The sequence below is a fragment of the Filobasidium floriforme genome, assembly GCF_021052385.1.
Source record: "Filobasidium floriforme strain CBS 6241 chromosome Unknown HD553scaffold_18, whole genome shotgun sequence".
NCBI lineage: Eukaryota > Fungi > Basidiomycota > Tremellomycetes > Filobasidiales > Filobasidiaceae > Filobasidium > Filobasidium floriforme.
Genome location: NW_025763639.1, coordinates 107,821 through 124,804, shown reverse-complemented (window position 1 = coordinate 124,804; position 16,984 = coordinate 107,821). Strand labels below are relative to the sequence as shown.

The window sequence follows — 16,984 nt, the reverse complement described above, 5'->3', positions numbered from 1 at the left end:
TTGACTAACTGGTCGGACCGAAGTAATAGAACGTGTCTGTGAAGTAGAAATCTAAAGGGCTGCGGGATCCGGACAAAGACGACTTGACCGATTATTACAAGGATCATATCGTCCTGTTGATCCCCTTCCCTATAGGCATACGACAGGTATTCCGCGACAAGGAGATACGACACGGAGCCCGTCTGCTGAAGATAGTAGACGTGATTCGAACCGGCTCATCGCTAGCTCGAGCGATATACGCCAAAGTGGTACCTGTGCCTTTTGTACCATCTGAGACCGCATGTGTTGCCATCAGAGCTGTACAGTGTAAATTGATTCATGGTTCAGGAGGCCGCATGCGCCAAAAGAAAAGCCCTTCGCTCTGCATTCAGGCTGAACCGCGAAAACGATCACGCGTCGTTCAAAGGATCATCATCGCGACAACTCATCTGATCATCTGACATGTCGTTCCAGCATGATATGACGTGCTAGTACGTGATATGCTGGCATATGACACAGTATGATCGCATCATGTGATATCAAAGGAAGACATTAGCATGACGTGACAGATCTTTCGAGAACCCTGGGTTTGTATTGCCTTTGTACGTATAAATACCAGCAGGATCAGGGAGAAAACCTGCTGCAGCCGAGGGGGGGATGTACCTTTCGACAACCCCCTTCTCGAACAACTACCTTTGGGCATCCAATAGACAAATTACTCTATCATGCCAGCTCCAGAGAACTCCACTGAACGATCTCGGTCGGACAGTATCGAAACCATCCGTGACGATAGTGTTGATCACGACGGGGATAGCACGGCGAGCATTCGGACTGGTCAACCTCCCTCGTCGACTCTCAGTAAAAAAGGACCTCCGAGCACCAAAATCAGCTACAGGGTTACCAAGCAGGTCGCCAGAGAGAAGCGAGCCGAGCTGGAAAAACTGCTTGCGAAGTTGAAGCAGGCCAAGGCTGATGGCTCGATAGAATTCGCTTCTTTCACCTTCGAATCAGGCGCTGACGACGATCATACTTGTGGTTCCTCCGTTGTCACCGAACGAGAGGGAAAGCCTTCCGGCCCCGGTGTCGGCAAGGAGACTGGTTACGCTCGCACCTATCTGACTTTCGACGCCCACAAACAGCGATTGGAAGATGCGGCTCGAAAGCGAGAATTCGAAGATGGGGAATTATACTTCTCGGATCACGGGATCGAGCTGTTTTATCCGAGTGAGGGGAAACTTGCATGGCTCCTGACACTCAGCCAAGCGGATCAGAACAAAGATTGGGCTTCCAGGTTCGCATTCGCTAAAGAGGCGATGAGGAAGAACTTGCCGAAAGTGCTAGCAAGCGACAGAGTGATGCATGGATGTGATAATGTATACTACAGTACTGACGGAATCAGAGAGATGATTGGAGAGAAATATACGAAGATCTGTGATGTAAGCACTTACCAAGCAATCTGCTTCGCGGTCACGGGAAATTGACATGTCGTCTCATCAACGCTCACAGATCCACATCGATTTCCTGATCATCAACCTACTCAAGGAGGTCTACAAAGGGTTCGGCATGCGAACGCTTCCGATTTTCACCGATCCAAATGGCCAGCTCAGATGTAGCAACGACAGAGAGACCCAATATCGAGACTGGTGAAGGTGATCGAGAGATGCGCTATCGCAAACCCAGACGAGTCAAGTTGAAGTAGTATGCCTTTTACCTGTAACATCTGACGTTGTATGGAGATCTATCATGACCGCGCCTACGCAACGTCCTGTATGCAGTCTGTTCAGCAGGTCGCCTGCGCCGAACAAAAGCGCTCTCGCCGTGCACTCGCTAGCTGAAACGCGACTCGGGAACAAAAGAGACGAAAAAAAAGAGGGTCACCGCTTTTTTGTTGTCGACCACGCGGGATCATACCTGTTTGATTCCGAAAAGCTTCCGACGAGGAGAAGCACACAGCCCGCTGCAGCCAGAGCAAGTGCTCGCTCCATCTTCGAATATCGTCATTGCCCTCGATTTTTCAGGATTTGGGAGGGTAGAGTCGTTCGCAGTTCGTATCCAACCTCACTCATACTTCATCGACATCGGAACTACAAGGCAAGAGAGAACGACCGTAAAACACAGGATCGACGACATTCTCTCTGGGAAATTCCGCGGCTCGTAAACAAAGACCGTCTTTACCGGAAACACAGGACAACAAGCAACGGAGGATCGACGTTGAATTCCTTTTTTTCTTTTTTACACCGACTACACCGACAGCCTGGAGAGATACGACAATACGAGATATACGACTCTTTTATTCACACTAGAGCCAGCTTCAAAGCCTAGACTTGGATCACACATCACGATACTGTAGCACGATAGCGTAAAATACCAATCCGGAGGCTGATTCGATAACTAGCTGGCTAGTTAGACGCGAATTAGACGTCGACCCCGGCAATACAAACAACGAACGAGCACACCAGCTCTCACTTTCAAGGAGGACATACTTATCAAGACGGAGAATAGGTAGGCATGCCTACATCAGTAGGAGACGTGGGGTCAAACCTCGTTGGATCATGGAATAACGGCTTGACGTGAGTATCTACCTAATGCGAAACCATCAAGGGGTCAGACTCTGCCTGAGAGAAAGGAGCTCATACAAAACATCCGTTTTCGTGGGAATTTTTATCCCTTGGGACATGCAGGTCGACCAAGGCTGTAGGATCGCAATTGGCGTTGATGAGCGCTCTTTCGGTGAGTGGACGAGGCTGTTGGTTTCGCAGTAGATGAGGATGAAGGAATGCTGATCGTTGTTACTGCTGCTATTTTTGGCTCATCGTTCTACTGTCCGTCATCTTTGTCGACTTCGTCCTCCCGACATCATACCCACGTCCTATAACCCAGCTGGTCACCCTGCTCGCCTTCTCCCTCCTCCGACCGCGGGACAAACGAGTCTACGCACCCAAGATCAAATACCATCAAGCGGTCGACCAACAAAAGCGCGCTTCGCGGTTACACCCTCCTCCCAACGGCTCTAATCATGTGAGGGACCATAGTACGGGGATGATCAACCCCAACGAGGGTGGGTATGGTTATGAGGCCAAAGGGCAGGCAGGGTTCGGATTCGAGAGGGATAGGGAGGATCATAATGCCGCCATCGAGGATCCGTTTGCGGATGCCGCGCCCCCTCCGCCGATCAGGAATGGGTTCTTCAGTTGGTTCAGCCCGGTGCTGCATGTGCATGAAGAGGCGATGTTGGAGCAGATCGGTGAGTCCGTGTGTTGATGACGAGTTGGCTTTGAGGGGATAAAAGCTGATTGGCAGGATCTGGATGTGACCGTTCAGGCCTGGACGGGGTGACGTTCTTGAGGGTTTTGAGGTTATTGAGGATTTGCTTTTCCGCCATCTCGGTGATCGCTGTCGGGGTTTTGCTGTAGGTCCACTTCCGAAAGTCTTTACACGGTGAACATGGCTAAAACGAAACGACCCCGCTCGTACAGCCCGATCTACGTCGTCTGGAACAAGAAAAAGTCGACCAACTACAACTTTTTCTCGATGATGACCGTCCAGAACCTCTCGGGCAGCATCATGTGGGCTCCCGTTGCTGCCACGTACATCATCATCTTCATCGTGTGTTACTTTGTCTGGTATCATTGGAAGAAGATGGTCCTCCTCCGACAGAGCTGGTTCAGGAGCCGAGGGTACAGGAGGAAGATTTATAGTAGGACCTTGATGGTCACGCTCGTACCCAAGGATTACCGGACCGACGAGGGGCTGGTCCATCTGATGGGGAAGCTCAAGGTCGATGGGATCAAGATCGGTCAACAGATCGACTGTACCTCGATCGGACGCAAACTCGAGGATTTCCCTGATCTCGTCGAGGAGCACAACAATACCGTCCGGGCCTTGGAAGAGGTCTTGGTGAAATACCTCAAGAACGACCAGATCGCTGCCAAGCGCCCGACCGCCAAGATCGGCTCGACGTTGGGTCTAGGCGGGACCAAGGTCGACGCGATCGACCATCACGCGAAAAAGGTCAAGGAGCTGCGGGACAAGATTGAAGCCAAACGTGCGGACATCGACGCGTTGATCAGGAAAGATAGGAACGCGAGGAAGCAGAAAAAGTCGGTCAAGCCGCACGGAGAGAATTATGGGTTTGTGACTTTCAAGACGATCGCCGAGGCGCATAGAATTGCGAGGGCTCATAGGGGCAGGCTGAAGGAGTTGGGTGGTGCCGAGTTGTCTTTGGCCCCGCCTTCCAGGGATCTGGTCAGTCTTGTGGGCGTATCGAGATGATTCGGGTTGGACGACTGATCCTTAGAACGACCGCAGATCTGGAAGAACGTCACTATGGAACCTAGCGAGCGGAGCTCCAAGGTCGTCATGGGGTTCATCTTTCTCGGAGTCGTCTGCTTCTTCAACACTGTTCCGCTCTTGGCCGTCTCGATTCTCGCCAACTTGACTGCAGTGAGTTTCACGGTTGAGCTGTCAGAGCGTATCAAGCTAACGTTTGTCCGATCGACGCGGTACAGCTTGCGGTGTACGTACCGTTTTTGGACAAGTGGAAGGGTGCCGGACAATGGGGAGAATGGTACGTCGACCCTGTGCTGCCTGCTACTGACCGGTGGCTGAGTAATGTATTCGCCCATCAGGACCTTCTCGATCGTCTCGGGTATCCTGCCGCCGACCATCTCGGCATTGTTCGGTTTCTTCCTGCCCATCATCATGAGGCGATTGACCAAGTATCAGGGCGCCATCACTCGGTCGCGTCTGGATCGAGCCGTCATGGCGCGGTACTTTGCGTTCTTGATCATCTCCAACTTTTTGACCTTTTCCCTGTTTGGTGCGGCGTGGAGTGAGTCTTCTCGGTCGTGCACATGAGGGGGCCGGCTTGATGCTGATTGATGGTTGTTGTAGATGCGGTCGCCCAGATTATCGAGCAAGCTGGCGAGAAGAAATCGTTCAAGGAGATTATGGACAACTTGGATGGGCTGCCCAACAGTAAGTTATGGCTAGCAAAGGCTTGGTAGAGATTTTGAGTGTTGACCCGGCGTCTGCTTTATCACCTAGGCATCCAGCAGGCGTACATCCAGCTTTCGGTCTATTGGTTGACTGCGTTCCCTCTGCGTGGATTCCTGGTCATCTTCGAAATCGCTCAATTGATCAAGTTGCTGCTCCTTTCGGTGCAACGACTGTAAGTTCGCTCCGTACATCTCATCCGAACAATGGACGGAGCTAACCGATTCGTTATAGCCTGTTTGCCAAAACGCCTCGTGATATCAAGGAATATACTAAGGTATGCACTGGCACAAGAAGGGAATCGTCTCGTCTCTGCTTATTGATAATGTTTGCTATAGCCGCCTTACTTCGAGACTTCGGTGGTCCTGACCAACTTGTTGTTCTCGGCGGCTGTCGCTTTGGTCGTAAGCCACGAAAAACATTCATGCTCGCTATTCTCTCGCCTATACTGATCTGCGCTCCTCGCAGTATGCACCCCTCGCACCCTTGGTCTGCCTCGGTTTCACCCTGGTCTTCTGGCTTTCCTCTTTCGTCTACAAATACCAGGTCAGTATGCTGGTTTGGAATAGCCGCAAATTCACATACTGATGGAAGCACTTTTCTATAGCTGCTCTACGTCTACGTATGTCGAGCAGAGTCCGGAGGCCGACTTTTCAACGTCGCTGCCAACCGTATCTTGGCTTGCTGCGTATTCATGTCGCTTTTGATGATTCTGAGTGAGCGAATATACTAGATCAAACATGATGCATCTTGCTGACAGTGCTCTCGCTTTTCGTAGCTATCGCCCTGAATCGACGGGTATACACCGATATTATTGGCGCAGCGGTTCCACTCCTCATCGTAATCGCCTTTAAATTCTTCGTGGTCCGCCCTCTCGAGAGGCAATTCAAGTACTACAACCCTTCGCCTCAGGAAGCCGAAGAAGAGTGGAACGCGGTCATGGGCGAGAAGCGAACGCACCACCGTGATATGGAAAAACGATTCTTGCACCCGGCCCTACAGAACAACGAGCTGTTCACAGTCATGGTTCACAAGAAGCAGGAGGCTCTCGCCCGTGACGTCATGTCTGCGTACCCCTGGTTCAACCCGAAAGTCGTCGCCGAGGTGAGTACTGACATGTGATTGAGGATTCCAACTCTGCGCTGAGCACAGCTCGTGACCTCCTCTAGGATCGCCTCGAGTTTGATCCGAACCGCGATCGAGCCAATGATGCGGATTGGGAGACTGGCTCGATTGCGTCTTCCCGAATGCTCGATGGTCGTTCAGAGATTGGCGTCAAATCGGAATTCGGCAGTACCCTCGGACCAGACAGGCTACAAGCGTATTACCAACAGGGTCACATGGCCCGTTCGGGTTCGGACTTGGGTATCACCGAACGAGGATCCGATCTCGGATATGCCAATCCTCTGGACCGATCGTCCGACAATCTCCTTTCGGCGAGCGATTACGCAGCTCAGCAAGGTCCGATAAGAAAGGCCAGCGTTCGGGAGTACAACCCTCGAAAGATGACCGACGATCCGATCTCGGTTCGACCGTTGCTGGAGAACGATTCCGAGGTCAACTTGCATCAACCGATGAGTCGACAGCCATCGACAAATTCGTTTGCTCCACCCTATCCACCTTCGCGACTGCATAGCCCGCCGGTGGGGTACACGCCTCCTGCAATGCCGGGAATGAGCAGGAATCAGAGTTATACGTCGAGCGAGGGTGGCAGGCAGGATGACCGCGCCTGGGGCCATGGTCAGAGGTACAACTGAGGAATTTTCTTATATAACAAGGACAGTCACAACTACACATCACTATTGTATCTCCTTTATTGCATTTGGCATCGAAAAAGCATGCCATGAACATGAACAGAGTCTGGTCCGGCCTGTCCTCGAGGTTGTCGATTTCATGCCCTACCCTTCTCAGGATTGACGATGGCCGATGACGAATGCCGCCGAGAGATTCGATTTCGCCAAAAGGGCGCCGTTGCGGATGACGTTCGACAATTCCGCTGCGGATAACGTCGTCGATCCTCGATATCCATCGTTTCTTCCCTCGCAGTACATTTGCTGAACCTGTCTAGCAGGTTGCGGACGTCAGGTCATCCCCAAGAACTAGCTTGATCCAGCGACTTAGCTATTACGGATTCCCTCGAGCATCATATCTAGGCCATGTCCTTCAACATGAGACACACCGGGAAACACGCCTTGAACCTGCACAGGCTTGGGGTCTTTGGCAACCGGTTACGACTGCAAGCTAGGAGAGGTATCGCCTCTGAGATCAAGGAGGCAGGAAAAGAGACGCTAGTCGTCCTCGGTGCAGGTTGGGCTGGGTACCAGTTCATAAGCAAGGTGGACAAGGTGAGTCGAGCAGGCGGCAGCTTTGTGCGGTTAGAAGCTGATTCGGTCGACTTCGCTGGCCTGGAGCAGAGCAAGTACAAGATCGTGTCCATAAGTGGGAGTACAACCTTTGTTACCACCCCACTGTTACCGAGTGCAGCGACCGGAGCGCTCTCATTCAGGGACATTGTCGAGCCATTACGTTCAACAAATGATGTCAACTATTACCACGCCTGGGCAGAAGATGTCGATTTCAAGAACAAGGTCATCACGGCCATTCCTGCCGCCAAACCCATCTTTAGAGGAAAAGATCCTCTTGTCAAGCAACAACAGCGGGATGCTAGAGCAGAGACGGTCGCCGAGGCTACGACCGAGTATCAGATCAAGTATGACAAGCTCGTCATCGCGACTGGGTGTTACAACCAGACGTTTGACACTCCTGGAGTCAAGGAGAATGCATAGTCAGTGTGGCTTGAGAAAAGCCTGACTATCAACGTATTGATTCAATCAATCCTCTCTTGCAGCTTCTTGAGGGATATTGAGAGCGCTGCAGCGATCAGATATCATATCTATGAAATGCTAGACAGTGCTACATGGCCAGAGTCAGTCCAGTATCCCATGCTCAAGTCCTTTTCACAAGCTGACACCTAGCCTGTATACAGCCTCTCGGACACGCTAAGACAAGCCCTCCTAACCTGGGTCATCGTAGGAGGAGGTCCGACTGGCTCAGAACTCGCTGCAGAGATGCACGACCTGGCTCGGTCTAAAGAGTTCAACAAGCTCTACCCGACGTTGGCTCCTCAGATCAAGATCAAGCTTTTGGATGCCGCGCCGGCTATCTTGACGAACTATGATAAGGCCTTGAGCAAGTATGCTGCAAAGAAGCTGAAACGCGACGTAAGTTGTCTTGAATGCTGCCTGTCGGAGATGCCTTCTGATTTTACGACCGATCCTTTCAACAGGGAATCGAGGTTTTGACTTCGCGTAAAGTCTTGCGTGTCGAGCCAGACAAGATTGTGACCGAGCAAGATGGCGAGAGTGAGCGACCGTCCTAGTACCTCACTGAAAGTCTAAAAGCAGCTAAATTCTGTCCCCTTGGATAGTTCCTGCCGGCCTGGTCGTGTGGTCCACTGGAAACAAGGCTTCACCGCTCAACGAGACCTTGGAATCGCTGCAGAGGGACAAGAAGAAGTCGTTTGTCGTTACCGAGGAATTGCAGGTCTTGAACAGACCGACGGTAGAGGGGCAACGAGGGGAGGTCGTCCCGGACGTCTGGGCGATGGGGGATTGTGCGCAGATCGATGGTCATCCTTTACCGGCTACTGCTCAGGTCAGTCGTCGGCTGCTAGATAATACTGTAATAGGATGCTGACATTCGTCATACAGGTTGCCAACCAAGAGGGAGTGTTCCTAGCAGACTTGCTCTCTGGCAGAATATCATATCCGGCCAAAAAGAGCTTCAAATACGTACATAGAGGTGAGCCAGCCATACCTGCACCTCCGGTTAGTCCGGGAGTCGGATCTGATTTCATTCATGATTGACCAGGAACCATGACGAACATCGGTGGTGGAGAAGGATTGGTCGAGGCTCCGTTTGCCAACCTCCGAGGTCGAATGGCTTATATAGCTTGGAGGGGGTACTATTGGATCAGCAGTCTGAGCTGGAGGAACAAGTTCAACTTGGCTTTCAGGTGAGGGACGATCGGTGGCGGCCTGGATGTTTCTCCTCCAGACGCTGATACTGATGATTTGGAGCTTTCAGATGGACACAGAACGCGATCATCGGGCGGGATATCTCCCGGATCTGAAGCTGTATCTCAGCGAGATCCTGTTCAGGTCCACTGTAATGATACTTGGCTCACCACACTCGATGTATCGTTCACGAATCTGATGACTCGTCCATCAATGCATCGAGTCGCAGCCGAGCCTGACATTTTTCGCGTGCCCGAGCTTGTGGGTTGTTGTGTTTGTCGCCTCTGGCCGCCCGTTCCCAGTCCAGATTCACATGCCAGACATCATCATCTACTTTCCTGCTTCTGCTCACTCCGACTTGATATGATCAGCCCGCTAGCCTTCACACAACTCCATAACATACTGGAGGTCTGTACCTCATAGCAAGCGGCACACTGGAGGCTTGTATCTGCCGGCGCATCGGCACAATGACTCTCGATATCCCCATGTCCCATACCAATGGTACGACTCACAGTAACTCCAATTCCACGCCCGTTTCCCCTATGACTACTGCTCAACGTCCCGGCTGGAGACACATCCCGAATTCCAACTCCTCGCTCGTCTCAGCTACTGCCGCTGGCGTTAATCCGTACTTCATGGACGAGGACACTGCCAATATCGGAATCCTCAACGACGAGATCGTCACGCTCATCGTCGATATGATGATGGAGGACGATGCTATGCGACACCACCGATCTTTCGAATGCCCCAACTTTCAAAAACACTACCCTCTCTTTCGTCTTCGACCTCATTCGGAGGGTCTTGCCAAGCTTTGCCTGGTTAGCAAACATATGCGACACCGGGTGTTGACCAGACTCTATCGGACGTTGAGGTTTCACGGAGGAGGAGCTGAGGCTCGGGATGAGTGGGAGCAGTTCAATGCCCATATGACGATCAAGGATACCCCGCAAGTACAACTATCTCAGCCCAAAATCTACATCAAGTGAGTCGAACCGCATTATATGTGTACCATGCTCGCCTTGCTGATGCTAGCCTTGTCCTTCGTAGAGAAATCCTCTGCGCCAGACCCGTCTCCAACAAGGAATACGCCGAGAACCTCTTCAACCTCATGCAATCCTGTCGCAACCTCGAGCGAATCGATCCCTCTTGCCTCAGTACTCACCAATTCTTCAATCAGAAACGCGTTCCCAATATCGTCCCTGCTACAGTGACCGAGCTCAGATGCGTCGGCATCCAGACCAAGGCCGAGATCACGGGATTGGTGGGGAAGCTCCAGCCGATGTTTAGCAATATTGGAAGGTTGCCGAGGAATGGTGGGATCAGAGGTCCTTACTGGAAACGAGACGATTTTCAGCACGTCACCAAGTTGGAGATCGTGCCGACGTTCTTGGCTTGGACAAAGATGCAGTTCGCCAACTCCGCTCGCAACAGGTATGAGGAGGCCGAGATACCCTATAGCGACATTAAAGAGTGGAAGCCGGAGGAGGATAATTGGGGAAACTTGGTCGGACTTGAGACCGTCTCGCTCGACTGCAGAGAGGTCGGGTTGTTGCCGAAATCGGAACAGTATCTCAGGGAATACGCGAACGACAGGTTCCGTCTCGAGACCAACTATGACCACGGCACGCCAAACCCGTACAAGATGCAGGGGAAGATGTGGCAGGAGAAGAGGAACAACAACGTGTTCTTCTGGGCGATGTTGGGTAATACCCCTCAGTTGCCGGAATTGAAGAGCTTGGAGATTGATTTGGAATTCAACCCGTGGGCTCCCGAGCCCGAGAAAGGCGAACTGATTTACGACGAATGGGTGAGCGGTCTCTCCTTTCAGGCGGACACCCCCTTGTACATCGCAATGACTGACGGTCTTTTTCACGCACAGTACTGGTTGCACGAATGGATCAAGCGGTTGAATGTCAAAGCCCGTACCCTCGTCGTCCGCCTTCACGTCAAATCGCCCATCCAAATGTTCACCGAGAAACGTCGATCGGACGGCAAGGTGCCCGAAGACCGTGACGCACCGGTATTCGAGGCTGGGTGGTTGTTGAACAAATTGCCGAGCGAGGAGAGGATGAGGGCCGTCTTTGCGGAATTCAACCGGTTCAAACCGACGTCGGGACCACTTCCCTGGAAGTACCTCGACGTTCAGCTCGTCGCGGAAAGGTTCCCTCGCTCGGAGAGGCAGATCGTCCTCCTGAGGGAGTGGAAGATTATCATGAACGAACATACCAGAAAGCTCGTCGAGAGCGGCAAGTCGAGCATGGTCGTTCACGACACCAGCTTCCTCGAGTTTGCCGACCATTTCAACACGCTCACTTGGTCGGAGCGACTCGAGAGACGCCTTCATGGTATCCCCACCAACTTGGTCGGGCTGATCTAGAGATCTAGACCGGATCGGGATCTCCCGGAGAAACGAAATATTACGAATTACCGCCATTGAGCGGGAGCGATCAGCCACATAGAGCTCGACGCATACACTTCCCCACCATTACGATACGAAAACGACAACCATCTTGAGAGATCGACAACGATAACCACATAGACAACACATCACAAACACGTCTCTTGGACGTAGACATACAATATCAGCAATAATTATACCCGACATCGCGACTGCAACTTTTGGGCTTCGGGGAACGGAGACGATACAAGCCTGGCACGGATCGCTGGGACGGTCGAACGTGATTTACATCCGCCAACGGTTATCGGGCTGGCCAATACATTTTCTGGACCTATCAATCATCAACAGTTTTTGCTTGACTGTAATCACATCCGGTCGAGATGATTATGAATACATCCGGATCTTTTCTTTGCCTTGAGATTCTTTCGGGCATAACGAGTGGCATTCGTACCCGGCATTAGCTTTTTCGAGAATACATGACGTAAGAACCTAATCGAGACTGATCCACCTCTGATCGCTTAGGTGAATAGGGTCTTGATCATTCGGGAGGACCCTCCTTTGGACAGAAGATCGGGATCGCCGCTTCCACCGGAATACGTCACGGGGGACATTCAATGTTTTGATCGGTCCCCGACCAGGGCGGATCGACCGTTCGTGATCTTTCCGTCTCGGAATGTCTTAGTCGACAAGGCGGCAGAGACGGCAACAGGAAGAAAGCTGAAACACTTGCCTTGATTTTTGCGGAAGCTAATCGATGGGGTACCTTTGGGTCAATGGTCTTCTCGGTTAGAAGCTTACGCCCGCGTAGACTTTGGCTAACAGATCGCTTTTGTTATTCGCAAGAGGTATATAGGTAGATGGGTCTTTCTTTGCGCCCTTGTTTCTCTGGCCTCTTGGACATCCACCAGGCCATCAGAACGACCCACTCTGGACCCCTTCCTTAATCGACATGAGTGTTCTGGCGGGAGCGACCCCATCCGACGGGTCGTTGATTTCCGGGATCTACGACGATGAGCTAGCTTTTGCCTTTGCTAGCCAGGAGGAGATCGATTCCGAAATCCAAGATAGTACGCTCAGCTGTACTTCGAAGCGAGATCGAGATGAAGCGTTTGGAAAGCAGGACGAAACGGAACTCGAGAGGAAATTCAGTGAGTCTGGCGCCTTGGCCGCGCTTGATCCGGTGACTGAAATTATATCTCCTCGATCGCAGAACGTACTGGCACCTGGGCTCGCATTGATAGCATCGAGGAGACCGAGGACCTGATCAGCATCAGCCAGGTTGACAAGAAGTACGAATACGACCCGGCGCTCAGGCCTTATACAGCCGTCTACCACAACAACCAGTACTCGTTCTCGGTGGACAAAGGGCGCGAGTCGAACCGGGTCTTTCGTACCGTTCCTGCGAATCGGTTCTTGATCTTGACCTTGCCGGAGATCAAGACCATGCGAGAGATCTTGAACATCTTGAAAAGAGACATCGTACACACTTTCCCCGAGACTGGTAAGTTCATGCTGGTATGCCATGCGACGAGCTTAGGCGCTTCTGACATGATCTCCCTTCGGTTTACAGGTATTAAGAAACGTTTCACCTTCCTGTCCTCAAGTGACAGTCGAATCCGAGTCAAAGACAGGAAGACCGTCTTGTTTTTCGAAGAAGGTCCCGATTATACGGCTAGGAGCCTGTTGCAAAAGTTCGGCGACCTGGACGCTATCCTGCTCAAGAGCGGTATCGGAAAATACTTTGCACGGCTTTCGTTGAACTTTTCGACCACGATTCCGACCATCGATATCGATAGGTTCCAAGTGGCCACGATCCCGGATCTGCAAGCCCCTGATGGCAAGGACTTTACCGATGGGTGTGGATGCATCACCAGGTCGGCCGCTCGTCGTGTAGCCAAAGCTCTCGGTTTGCAATACGTCCCATCGGTCTTCCAGTTCCGCTACGCCGGAGCCAAGGGGGTGTTGGTCCCGCACGAACCGGAGGATCTCGAAAGGTGGTTCCCTGGTCATTATGAACCGGGTATCGAGCTCTACCTTCGACCTTCGCAGATCAAGTACGAAGCATGGCAGTATACCTCGCTCGACATTAGCGATCACTCGAAACAACGCACCGTCTTCAAGTGTGCAAAGTTGCAACGCGCGATGATCAGGATCTTGACCGATCAAGGGGTCCCATTGAGGAACTTCAAGATGCTCTTGCGCAAAGAATTGGAACACCTCGTAGGCGTCTTGAAGGATCGACAGAAGGCCAGCGATTGGTTGAAACGGCAAGAGACCTCGCTCGACGCCGACGATAAATCGTCTCAGGCCTTGTGTAGGTGATGTTTCTGATACCGAAATCCTCTAAAGCTGACACGAACGGTATGAACCTCTCAGGCCTCCGAATGATTGCGGCTGGACACGATCTCTCGGAACCGTATCTCGCTCAAATGCTAGGAAGAATGTTGGCCAAGGATATCCTCCAACTTCGCCGCAAGCTTCACATTCCCGTAACCAACAGTATCTACCTCTTTGGGGTTTGCGACGAGTCGGGCGCTTTGCAAGATGACGAGATCTACTGCCATGCGGGTACAGACGGTTTCATCGAAGGAAAGGTTCTCATGACCCGTTCGCCTATGTGAGTCTCGATGTGACGTTCTTGAGCTGCGCGGTTTCTGAATACACGGTGCTGGCAGGATGCACCCTGGAGATATCCGTGTCGTCACCGCTGTCAAGCCTCCCGAAGACAGTCCATTCTACCGACATTCTGACTGCGTCGTCTTGCCGATCAGAGGCTATCAACCGCTAGCGGACAAGATGGGTGGTGGTAAGCATTTCCTTCACTCACCGATTTTTCATGGTACTGATCGGAACTCGCTCCTCAGGCGATCTCGATGGAGATCAATACTTCATCTCGTGGAATGAAGCGATTATTCCGGAGACGGTTGACCCTCCTAACCCGCGCGAAGTAACTCCTCCTAGTACCCCTCTCGAAGTAAAGGTCAAAAAGGAAAAGTCGGCTCGACCTGCGAAAACGTATGATCATATGGAGGAACTCAGGCGATATATCGGGAAACGAGTCCTCAGCTTTGACATCGGCGCAACGGCCAAGGCCTGGACGGAAGCGGCCAATGCGCGGGAACTTGGATCGAGAGACCCCTACTGCCTGGCTCTCAGCGCTCGGTACGAATGCTGCCTAGACACCAACAAGACCGGAGAAGAAATCCCGCCTATCCCTCCTGACGCCCTCAAGGGACCGTTGCGCACTGGTACGTACGCGCATATCATGGACGACCAAAGACGCGCCTTCGATAATATTCTTTACAGGCCCTTGCCCTTTCGAGCAACTGGACTTGATCATCCGCCAAGAAACGCTGGGTCTGGCATGCCCTTGGACGTTCGGTCAGGGCGATCGCACGAGTGAAATGCAGCAGCAGCGCTTCCAGCCGGATCCCGACTTGATGTTCCTGCAGAGCACTCCAGAATGGAGAAAGGCTTACGCCGATGTTTGTCGGCTTTTGGGGGAGTATTGGAAGGAGTTCCACAAGAACCTGAAGAAGATGGAAGGACCAAACAAGCCGTTGGTCAAGCTTGAAAGAGAGCCGGTCGATATATTCAGCCAACCAGGTGAGCAGCCCGGAATGCTCAGCGTTTCTTTGCTTCGTTAACGATCGGCGCCATTCAATCCTAGCGGTCACTGCCAAGGACTTGGCGCGCGAGGTCTTTCAGGAAGAGATGGACCGCTACCTGGAATCGCAACGTGTCACTCTTTTCAAACCGGACGAGAAGGATGCCGAATTCAACAGAGAAAACACCATAATCGCTTCGGCTTGCTATTCTGCGGTCTACAATAGAATGTCAAACGGGCTCGCTACACCGATCGAAATGGCTTGGTGGGGAGAACCATGGCTGAACAGTCTCAAAGCGCGTGAGTCGTCGCTCAATTTCGCTGCTGCTTGATTTACTCGGTAACTCAACCCAACAACGTTCATAGAAAGGATCAATGAATCTCTTGGATCGTTCGGACCACCAGTCTGTGTGTCCAGATCCTCCAACCGACGGGACTTCCAGATGGAACTTCGCGTCAAAGAAGTACGATATACGGCTACATCGACGAGCCTCCCCGCTCTAGCCACACAAGATTCTATTGACCCCTGAATCCTTTGGGCGAATGTCAAGATTGCGAATGGTTCTACCATACCTACTCCTTTATTCTTTACCCCTGATCTACACAGCAGCTTCGCTCGAGTAGCCTTTGTACCCTCATTTCGACGCAGCAAGATATATACGTACCTGTTCCAGCAGAATGATCCTTATGCGCTACGAACAACGCCTGTAACAGCAGTTAACTTATTCATCCTCCTTGCAGCAATGTCTTCAACTCTTGATCTGCTTTTCCTTGGGTCGGGCGCCTCTGCACCGGTACCAGAATTGAGATGTTTGGTCCGACCGAAGAAGTCGCCGCTGGGACCCTGCAATGTGTGCTTGGAGGCCCAGTCGAATCCCGTATCCAAGAATATCAGGGGATGTACTTCTGGAGTGATCGTGAAACAGTGGGATGATGGGAGGCGGAGGTGCGATGCGCTCGTCCGCCTCGATCTATTTGTCGTGTTTAGCTGATGTTCTAGCGCTTGCCTCCAACGATTTAGTACGATCTTGATCGACAGCGGGAAGACTTTCTTGGGCAGTGCTGTCAAGCAGTTGCCGAAGAACGACATCAGTCGAGTTGATGCTGTCTTTCTAAGTCACATCCATGCTGACGGTAGGTTTAACCAGGTTCTTCCTGGTAGTGACCTGTGTTGATGATGCACCCCTTACAGCTACTCAAGGCCTGGACGACCTCAGGATGTTCACGTTGGCGAATGAGATTCAGACCTCGATCGATGTCTACGCGGATCGAGCCACGCACGACGCTGTCGCTCGTAGATACCCGTAAGCCACATTCGCCGCAACACACCAATGTACGGCTGAAGTGACATCGTGGGATAGAGCTCTCTTCAACTCTGGTGCCGGTCGAGTCGGCGCAACTCCGGTAGCCGCTTTACGGTTCCATGTGTTCGAGTACGGCAAGGTCATCGAGATCGCTGGTATCGTACGTATCTTAGAAAAGGTTCTTGAAGGGTCGCGTGCGCTTATGCTCAGGATCGTGTCTTATTAATCATCAGCGTATCAAACCAGTCGCCGCCCCTCACGGCCAAACTCACATCAGCGACTACCTCGGCGCGACTGGACTGTCGGCGGACGACCCGAGCGTCGCAAACGATCGAGTTTTACCTCCGCTCTACTGCGCTGCGTTTGAAGTTGACGAAAAGATGCTCTGGTTGAGCGATGTGTCGACCTTTCCGGATGCAATGATGAAGCAACTCAAGGCTGATCGACCTTATGGCAGTGAAGATGTCTACGAAGTCGTCGCGCTGGATCTGACGGACCTGAAGGAAAGTGGCAGTCACATCGGTATTACCGGTTTCTGTCAGGCGGTGTTGAGGTTCCGGGCCAAGCAGACGTTGGCCGTTCAGATGTCGCACGAGATCGACGCGTACGGTCTTGACAACCTCGGCGAGATGATCCGAGGAGGTGAGAGGGATCACGCTCACGACGCATGGTTCGAGAAGGCTTG

The 16,984-nt window shown here is 52.1% G+C and overlaps 6 protein-coding genes across 6 annotated transcripts; all 6 read left to right on the top strand.

Annotated features, from left to right (window-relative positions):
• Positions 1-661: 661 nt before the first annotated feature.
• Positions 662-1,626, top strand: HD553DRAFT_351517 (uncharacterized protein; the record flags this gene model as incomplete). The annotated part of the gene is made up of 2 exons (XM_046183619.1): positions 662-1,415; positions 1,486-1,626. The coding sequence occupies exons 1-2, from the start codon at positions 705-707 to the stop codon at positions 1,624-1,626; spliced, it is 852 nt and encodes a 283-aa protein (XP_046034647.1). The 5' UTR covers positions 662-704.
• Positions 1,627-2,024: 398 nt separating this feature from the next.
• On the top strand, positions 2,025-6,844 carry HD553DRAFT_287079 (uncharacterized protein). Its single transcript, XM_046178275.1, has 16 exons — positions 2,025-2,549; positions 2,661-2,709; positions 2,860-3,223; positions 3,301-3,388; positions 3,456-4,224; positions 4,288-4,422; positions 4,488-4,546; positions 4,608-4,810; positions 4,873-4,956; positions 5,026-5,149; positions 5,209-5,251; positions 5,313-5,378; positions 5,443-5,520; positions 5,582-5,690; positions 5,753-6,078; positions 6,144-6,844. The coding sequence occupies exons 1-16, from the start codon at positions 2,488-2,490 to the stop codon at positions 6,729-6,731; spliced, it is 3,147 nt and encodes a 1,048-aa protein (XP_046034646.1). The 5' UTR covers positions 2,025-2,487; the 3' UTR covers positions 6,732-6,844.
• Positions 6,823-9,307, top strand: HD553DRAFT_315464 (FAD/NAD-P-binding domain-containing protein). The gene is made up of 9 exons (XM_046180483.1): positions 6,823-7,319; positions 7,389-7,759; positions 7,823-7,900; positions 7,961-8,195; positions 8,261-8,336; positions 8,402-8,628; positions 8,685-8,775; positions 8,845-8,989; positions 9,061-9,307. The coding sequence occupies exons 1-9, from the start codon at positions 7,131-7,133 to the stop codon at positions 9,104-9,106; spliced, it is 1,458 nt and encodes a 485-aa protein (XP_046034645.1). The 5' UTR covers positions 6,823-7,130; the 3' UTR covers positions 9,107-9,307.
• Positions 9,308-9,457: 150 nt separating this feature from the next.
• HD553DRAFT_344086 (uncharacterized protein) lies at positions 9,458-11,367 on the top strand (the record flags this gene model as incomplete). Its single annotated transcript, XM_046182945.1, has 3 exons — positions 9,458-9,972; positions 10,038-10,797; positions 10,870-11,367. The coding sequence occupies 3 exons, from the start codon at positions 9,458-9,460 to the stop codon at positions 11,365-11,367; spliced, it is 1,773 nt and encodes a 590-aa protein (XP_046034644.1).
• Positions 11,368-12,936: 1,569 nt separating this feature from the next.
• Positions 12,937-14,791, top strand: HD553DRAFT_275102 (RNA-dependent RNA polymerase; the record flags this gene model as incomplete). Its single annotated transcript, XM_046177891.1, has 4 exons — positions 12,937-13,702; positions 13,765-14,005; positions 14,064-14,194; positions 14,253-14,791. The coding sequence occupies 4 exons, from the start codon at positions 12,937-12,939 to the stop codon at positions 14,789-14,791; spliced, it is 1,677 nt and encodes a 558-aa protein (XP_046034643.1).
• Positions 14,792-15,738: 947 nt separating this feature from the next.
• Positions 15,739-16,577, top strand: HD553DRAFT_359171 (uncharacterized protein; the record flags this gene model as incomplete). The annotated part of the gene is made up of 3 exons (XM_046183930.1): positions 15,739-15,941; positions 16,017-16,129; positions 16,188-16,577. The coding sequence occupies 3 exons, from the start codon at positions 15,739-15,741 to the stop codon at positions 16,301-16,303; spliced, it is 432 nt and encodes a 143-aa protein (XP_046034642.1). The 3' UTR covers positions 16,304-16,577.
• Positions 16,578-16,984: the final 407 nt, after the last annotated feature.